The sequence below is a fragment of the Alosa pseudoharengus genome, unplaced genomic scaffold (assembly GCF_046254945.1).
Source record: "Alosa pseudoharengus isolate Yale_2024_CS ecotype anadromous, Long Island Sound unplaced genomic scaffold, YU_APseudo_1.1 YU_APseudo_1.1_scf_17, whole genome shotgun sequence".
NCBI classification, from domain to species: Eukaryota; Metazoa; Chordata; class Actinopteri; order Clupeiformes; family Clupeidae; genus Alosa; species Alosa pseudoharengus.
Window position 1 is genome coordinate 24,251,945 of NW_027468640.1, and position 8,375 is coordinate 24,260,319.

Genomic DNA, 8,375 nt, shown 5'->3' on the forward strand with positions numbered 1-8,375 from the left:
GATTCCGTATGGTAGACACTGCAGCACTTTGCGCAGTAGCACCTTCTCACTAATGCATACGCTCCTTGGAGAGGTAAGCAGCCACCCTGGGTGGAGGAATTTGGCACCAGAATTGCAGCAAGGCGCCATTTCAAATCTAGTGTATATACCCTCAGTGTCCCTATTTCCCAGTCCCAGAGGTTCACCACTGTACAGGAAATCAACCTAGGCCTAAGCCTTTGTAGGACATGGTCACCAACGGAACCTCCGCTCCGTCTTCATTGACATATGGCCTGCAAGGCACAAGATGAGAACGCCAAAGATTCAGGGCCAAATATACGAAGGGTGTTTTCCTTGTGTTTAACTTGAATATTTGCACAATCAGGTGATCAGGTGTTCAAAAATGAATCACCTAGTTATGAACAGTGATCATCCAAGAGGCGTTTAAATGTTACTCACTTGTGATTAAATGATAATGAAAAAGTTTAGACATCTGTGGAGGCTTGGGGGGCAGTGCAGTGGCCCCTCTCTACTGTCTCCTCTGCACTGTACCGTAAATGTTACTCTATTGCTGGAGCTGTAGTTAAAACATTGCTGTAGCTTAAATGTTAAAAGCTTAAGTGTTATTCTAATGCTGCAACTGTAGCTCTGTAGCTTAAAGGTTAAAATGTTTAAATGTTAATAGCTTAAAAGTTATTCTATTGCTGTTAGTTGCTTTGGTTAAACGCATCTGCCAAATCAATAAATGTAAATGTACTGAAAGACATGGTGCTCCATAGGCACAGCCTCAGCACCCAAGGAACAGGAAATAGCCTGCGTCCCTGTGTCCATCAGGGCTCTGCATGGGGTGGCATCCAGGTTGCAGTCCAAGTACAGTCCATGTGTCAGACCCAAATGACCTAGCTAGTAAGCCACAGCTGTGATGTTGGTGGATGGGGTGCTGGGCTCTGGTAATGTCAGCGCTGGGCAGTGATGTGCAATGTGTCCCTGCTCTCCTCAACAGACGGTGCAGCTGTCCTTTGGACTCACTATGTGGTCGCAATGAATGCATGATGGCGGTCTGGCGGGTCACTTAAGTATAAGTATATATACTCTTTTGATCCCGTGAGGGAAATTTGGTCTTTGCATATATCCCAATCCGTGAATTAGTGAAACACACTCAGTGAACACACAGTGAGGTGATGCACACACTAATCCCGGCGCAGTGAGCTGCCTGCAACAACAGCGGCGCTCGGGGAGCAGTGAGGGGTTAGGTGCCTTGCTCAAGGACACTTCAGCCGTGCATACTGGTCGGGGTTCGAACCGGCAACCCTGCGGTTTCAAGTCCGAAGCGCTAATCAGTAGGCCACGGCTGCCCTCTCAACTTCTTAAATCCCCTCATCGTCTGCCTGATGCGCATCGTGCCTGATCATTCTATCATCCCCTCACCATGGTGGATCTCTTACATAGTCCCCTGATCCCCCACCGATGAGGCAGCGTATGGGCATCAGGTGTTGACTAATCCAGGGGTTCCCAAACTTTTCCACGACAAGGCCCCCCAAATACCACTAGGTTCTGGCCAAGGACCCCCTTGATGTGTTATTAAACCCATCGACAATACTACGGCAAATGTAAAAATACATTAAGCTAATCCTAATAATTATTTTAGCCACAAGCACTTTGCGATGGAGCATACAGTGTGTTAAAATTGTATTTGGGGCTTTCTGCTATATGAGAGCTATCACTCTACTATTATTCCCAGTCATTATCATGGGAAATATAATGTTCAGATATGCCTCACATTATTATAATGGCATTGTATAACAACCCTCATAGTAATAGGTATATTTAAAATTTTTCAAATGTATTTATTTTTTGCTTTTATTTTTCCTTCCAACTTGCTGAGGCCCCCCTGGCATCCCCTCGCGGCCCCGGCCCCCACTTTGAAAACCACTGGACTAATCTATGTCCCCTGGCAAAGTGGTGTTGTTGATGATATGGATTAGGCCATGTGGGAGCTGTCCAGCTCTCTTGGTGCTGAAATTACCTGTGGCTGCCAGGAACTGGCTTGGCACAGAGGCTCGGGTGTCACACCAGGCTCTCTTTTTGCAGCTGCCGATCAGCTTGTCTCTAGGCTCATCAGTGTGTCTAGGTTGGCAACCTGCATAGGTCTCTCGATGGCTGGCCCATTGAACTACTTCTCTGGCTGGATGTCTATGAGCATTATAGGGCCTGTGTCTCCAGGGTGAGAGCAACTCATCTTTGACTGATGTCGTATTGAACTGGGCTGCTTTCTGCACCTGGTTGATGCACAATTCTTCTCCGGCGGCTCTACCTCATTGTAGTGTGCTGCTTCATTGCTCCCCACTATAGTCCCAAGATGCACCTGGCTCTGCAGGGTTGGCTCCCGAGTTGCTCACAGAGAAAGTGAAGGCTGGCTCCATGGTCCCCATCAGAGCCATCACCTTGGGTGAGCTTGGCGTGCTACTAGGGCCAAACCTAAGTCCTGGTGGGGCGACGGCGATACATCACTCCCTCGGTAGTCTGGTGTCGCGTCAAGTGGGGGGCACTGGCTCTGCTGGCGGTCTTGCCATTTTAGAGGTATATTTACAAGAGCCACAGATTGACCATTCATTAGAAATCAATTTAGAGAATGTTTATCTAAAAGGAAATGGAAAAGTTCATGTTAGACACACACACACACACACACACACACACACACACACACACACACACACACACACACACACACACACACACACACACACAAACACACACAGAATATAATAGCCCCTGTACTGATGTTTTGCTGAGTCATGCTGTGAGAGGTGCCAGAGTAATGCTGTGTGTGCAAGGTGACTGGGTTCCTCCCCTCTTCCCTCCCCTTCTTTCCTTCCCTTCCTCCTCCTATCTTCTCTTCTCATCACTTGTTCATTTTCAGTGTGAGTGGCTCCCTGTGTGTCACTTAGTCAATGCTTGTCCCCAATCACCCTTAAAAGAATAGTTCACCTACAAGTTCAAATAAATACTATGCTTCACTTACCAATGAATATCTATAGGCTCTATACACCCCCCCCCAAAAAAAAAAACACTACTCATATCATAAAACGTGTTAGGAAGACCACTTTTTCTCTTCAGCATCCCTGGAAATAAGATTGAGTGTGCCAAAGTCAGCAACCGACGGAGTTTCCGTATTTGATAGTTTTTAATAGCCTATTTTACACTAATGTCTTTGCCATAAATCACAGGCTGGCAAAACATATAGGCCTAACTGCTGAGAGCAAGATTGCTTGGACAGCAGTCCAGATCTGTGCCCCAAGCCCATGGGATGTACTCCAAACACTCCACCTACGCCCTCTCTATTCAGCATTAAAACTCAATAAAGAGTGAGGATGGCACAAGCAGGCCAAGTCATCAGTTATCAGCAACTGATTAATTATTCATTCTGATTAATGATAATGACTGTAATTATAGCCTTGTCTGAATATTTTAAGCAAGGCCTAAGAAGAAATAGGCAGACTGTTCAGAAAGCCTTTGGGAGTGTCAAATTATAATGCCGACTGCTATGTGATTGACAAATGGTGAGACAATTGGTTACTGACTTAAAAATCACTCAATGATTACAGAGTAGTAACTATAGTTAGCCTACTATAATTATCAAGTTACTATATTTTACCTATTTGCACATGTAGCCCACGTTTTCTTGATTTTGGATACTGCACACAATTATCCACTTGAATGATTTAGCAGTTATTTTGTAAGAAATATAAAGATGATGTAATGGTGGTTAACGGGGGCATCGCTTTGGTTTATTTAGGAACCAGCGTCACTTGGGGGGAGTGAGGCGCACCTATGACTTTAAGAAGAGTTCATTGTAGCGCGCTGGATGATGCTGAGTCGCAAGCTTTATTTCCCTCACGCTATATAAAAGCTGATGCTGTGTTGAGTGCCGCAGTGCTTCTGATTCTGTTCGGACTCGGAGAAACATGAGTTATATTATGGCTAACTCCGTCCTGCAAGGGACGCAGTTTTTTGTCAAGCTCCAGACGCGCAAGTTCGGACGTCATCTATGTACTTGGTCACAGCACGATTGCAGCTTCAAGGCTCTTCGCGCCCACGCAGTCTCGATCTTCAAGCCTATGCCCGCTTTGCTGAGTCCTCATCGAAGGTGGACTTGAGCTGAAGAAAAGACTGAGGGCCTGCTCCTGGGTGATAATGACCGGTTTGCTGTCTACATCGAGAAGGTGCGGCACCTTGAGCTGCAGAATAAGCACCTGGAAGCGGAGGCAACTGCGCTGCGACAAAGTCAAGCCGGGCGCTCAGCCGTCGGCGATCATTATGATCGTGAGCTCGGGGAACTGCGGGACACAATCGCTCAACTCACCCAGGAGAAGGCTCAGTTTTTCTTCGAACAACAACACATCGATGAGGACTTACAGCACATGCGGGCAAGGCTTGAAGATGAGATGCGTGGGCGCGAAGAGCTTGAAGCTGCAATCCGTGCTGTGACCAAGTACATAGATGAGTCCGAACTTGCGCGTCTGGAGCTTGACAAAAAACTGCAGTCCCTGCAGGACGAGTTAGCCTTCCAAAAGAAGAATCATGAAGACGAGGTGGACGACCTGCTTGCACAGATACAGGGTGCGCAAGTGAACGTCGAATCCCGGCATCAGCTGAAGACTGACTTGACCAGTGCCCTCCGTGAAATCCGCGCGCAACTGGATGCTAATGCGTCCATGAATGCAGCTCAGGCGGAGGAATGGTTCAGAGGTGAGCAGGGTTTATGGTAACGTTACAACGATATGAGAACTATCAGAAAAGTTTTTTTTAAAGAGTACAATTATACAAATAAGTGTGATACTTTAAACTTAAATGGTCGTTCTCGTCATATGCATAATATGAAACGAAGAGTCTCTCTCCAAGGTTCTGAAATACCAGTTCAGGCAGAATGAAGAGCTTTGTGCACAGCAAAGCGTTATACCACCATGCAAAGCACTGGTTTAATAAAAAAATTGGGGAGGCGATCACAGGCTCACTAATATGACCTGGGTCTACCTCTGCTGTCTTGCTATATAGTAACCGTGAGTCAGCTTTTCTGCCGCAGACTAATACCTCGACAGCCTGCTATGATCATTACATGTGCAGATGACGCCTGGTAATGAAATGAAGAGCCGATTTACCATTGTCTAAATTACAGTGCCAAGGCAAAACACTTATTTGGCTGTATATCTTTTATCATGTTGTTTTATTTATTTATCTATTAATTTACCTCTCCTCGTTCTCCGCTGTCGGCTTCACGCAGGGGGAGCCTATAGCACAATTCAAAACTGCAGGCTCAGCGCAGGCAGGGTAACTGAGGACAACAGGGAGAGAGTGGGAGACTGGGGACAAACTGAGATGATAAATATAAGTGGCCTATGTTTACAGTTTGAGTAAATACTGTATATTGTAGCCTAATATATTGCTTAGGGTATAGCGTTTTATCAAGCGCCAAGTTATATTTTGCATGCTTATAAACTGACGTTGGTCGTGTCGCCATAAAAGTAGGCTATGTTTGACATGGATTGTTACCCATTACCTAATTTTAGAGAAATGAGGCATATGAGCTCCGTAGAAAACGAGGTGGCATGTCTTGGCTTGTCTCCAGCAGGCCTAATGAAATTGTTGGCAACGACAATGTCCGCAGTGGTGGCATTACTTGGGGTGTGTTGTTCGCAGTTCGAATGGAGAAATTGTCCGAAGCGGCCCATTTCAACGACGACGCTATCCGCGCGGCCCAGGATGAGATGTCTGAGTACCGTAGGCAGCTGCAGAGCCGCATTGTGGAGCTGGAGACCCTGAAGGGCACTAGGGACTCGCTGGAGAGGCAGTGCTGCGAGACTGAAGACCATCACCAAGGAGACATGGCATCTCTCCAGGCAGGCCACAGGCTTAACCCCTCAACTATACAAATGCATTCTTCACTCCGCTGTATTGACCAGTATCGTTTACCTTACAAATAAACTATATAGCAAATATGACTATAAAACTTCACATGCATTAATTACAACATAAGTTCTGAGGTGTTTGTACCCTACTACAGTGGTAGGCCTATAGACCAAAATGTATATAGGCCTAGGTATTTTCAGACAGTTTAGCTGATGGAAACATTAGTTATGAACTCATATTTAATACATTGACTTCAAAATCACTCAGCATTCCCTGGAGATCTGGTGAGATGTGCTTGTGTCTTCTTACCCTTTTAGGAAACCCTTCATCAGCTGGACAATGAGCTGAGAGGCACAAAAATGGAAATGGCTAGTCAGCTGAGGGAATACCAGGATCTGCTGAATGTGAAGATGGCGTTAGATATCGAAATCGCTGCTTATAGGTGGGTAGACATTTTTTTGCATTTGCAGTGGAAATTTATCACCCTACTTTCTCAACAAAAAAAAATTTTTCATTTCACACTTTGCGTTGATGTATAGACTTGATTCAGCCCACAATGGCCTGAACATAAGGAGAGGAAACTTGTTTATCTTCCTGTCTGTAGCAATGACCCAGGACCCTACTTTAAGCAGTACAGTGGCAAGTGTAAAGCATTGAGAATAATTGAAGAGTTTGTTTCCAAAATGCTATATCCACCATTTTAATGAATTTTCATGAATATTTTTTTTTTACATTTTGTTTTCCAAGTAATTTCAGTAGAACTGTAATTGGGTATTGTTATTTGATTTATGTTTACTCAATCAAAACAACATAACAAGCAATTTGATTGATATTACCTAAAATACACAATTAAATAGCATGATTAATGTTTTTTTTAAAAAATGGCGATATAGCGTTTTGGAACCAATCTCTTCCTTTTGTGTGTTCTGTGCCTCCTGCAGGAAGCTGTTGGAGGGGGAGGAAACCCGCTATGTGTCAGGTCTGGGTTCATACTCCTACCTGGAGGGGAAGATCACCTCTCACCTAAAGGAAGACAAAGCCATCGAGGAGGAGACTGAGGAGGCTGATGAGGAAGGACAGGATGAGGGAGAAGGTGAAGAAGGAGGAGAAGAGGGGGAGAAGGAAGAAGAGGAAGGAGAAGAGGCTTCTGAGGATGTAGAGGAGGAGGCCAAATCGGACGAAGGGAAGGGAGGTGAGGAGGAGAAAGAGGAGGGGGAGGAGGAAGAGGAAGGAAAGGAAGAAGAGGAAGGGAAGGAGGAAGAGGGAGGTAAGGAAGAGGCGGCGGAGGAGGGAGAAGATTCAAAGCCTCCCACTGATGAAAAATCTGAGGAGAAGGATTCAACTTCACCGCCTTCCAAATCTCCTCAAGCTAAGACCCCCACTTCCAAGTCACCAATTTCCAAGTCCCCTGTTAGCAAGTCCCCCAAAGCAAAGTCACCTATTACAAAATCTCCAGAATCCAAGTCTCCTAAAACCAAATCCCCTGAATCCAAGTCACCTCCCACCAAGTCACCACCTAAAACACCTCAGCCCAAGTCTCCACCAAAATCACCTGCATTGAAGTCACCCACCAAGACTGCCGGGTCAAAAACCTTGGTAAAGAAAGAGTCCAAGTCCCCTGTGGAGGAGAAATCCAAGAGCAAGAGCACACCAGAAGCAGCAGACAAGAGTGCTCCCAAGCCCAAAGACAAGGAAGAGCAGGCTGAAGCTGAGGACAAAGACCACACAGAGGAGGAAGCAAAGGAGGAAGTAGAGAAGGACGCAACCTCCAAGGCAGGTGACAAAAAGGACGAGCCCAAGACTCCTTCAAAGGAAGCTAAAAAAGACAAAGAGAAGCCAGCCGCTCCAAAGCCGGACGAGGAGCCCAAGGAGGAGACTAAGCCCGCCGCCAAACCGGCGCCAGAGAAGAAATCTCCTGAGAAAGCCGATTCCAAGAAGGAAGACAAAAAGGCGGATGAAGCGGAGGTCAAAGAAACCCCCGCAGCTCCTACAAAAGAGGTGGCAAAAACCGAGAAAGCTGAGAAGTCTTCAGGCACCGAAGCAAAGGAGGCAAAGGCCACTGATGAGAAGTCCAAGAAGTAAACGATCCAAGTCCAAGAGGAGTATGAAAGGGGGAGGAAGGGAGAGAAAGAAAACACCAAAGAGCCTTGAGCCACGAGGGTGTTACAAACTTCCTGTGAAAAGGACAAGCAATAGTTTCATAAAACAAGGAATGATAGCTTCAATGTATGATTGTAGTCAATGCAGAATGCTCTTAAATTCAGTCAACGTGTTGACTGTTCTGTCAAGTGCATTAAAATGTCCAATTTGCTGGGAAAATCCATGTCAAGAAAAAAACTGAACGCACCACCTCTGATAGCACTATTACCCTGTTCATGCTGGTCAGGATTCCTCTAAGAATGTGATATGTTAAAAATATATATATATATTTGTTGATATGCAGAAGTATATTTACTAATGAATAAATTAGTCTATTTACTAATATACAA

General features: G+C 45.5%; 1 protein-coding gene across 1 annotated transcript; it reads left to right on the plus strand.

The window, feature by feature from the left end:
• The first annotated feature begins 744 nt into the window (after positions 1-744).
• LOC143127066 (uncharacterized) lies at positions 745-7,968 on the plus strand. The gene is made up of 6 exons (XM_076288368.1): positions 745-849; positions 2,332-2,428; positions 4,144-4,728; positions 5,677-5,876; positions 6,204-6,328; positions 6,828-7,968. Exons 1-6 carry the CDS (start codon positions 745-747, stop codon positions 7,966-7,968), a joined length of 2,253 nt encoding a protein of 750 aa, XP_076144483.1.
• The last annotated feature ends 407 nt before the right edge of the window (positions 7,969-8,375 follow it).

Bases quoted from the DNA above. Each gene is read 5' to 3' on its own strand.
- LOC143127066 (XM_076288368.1), top strand. From the start codon at position 745: ATGGTGCTCCATAGGCACAGCCTCAGCACCCAAGGAACAGGAAATAGC. The intron at 850-2,331 runs GTACAGTCCATG...TCCCCACTATAG, and splicing joins GCATCCAGGTTGCAGTCCAA to TCCCAAGATGCACCTGGCTC. The intron at 6,329-6,827 runs GTGGGTAGACAT...TGCCTCCTGCAG, and splicing joins ATCGAAATCGCTGCTTATAG to GAAGCTGTTGGAGGGGGAGG.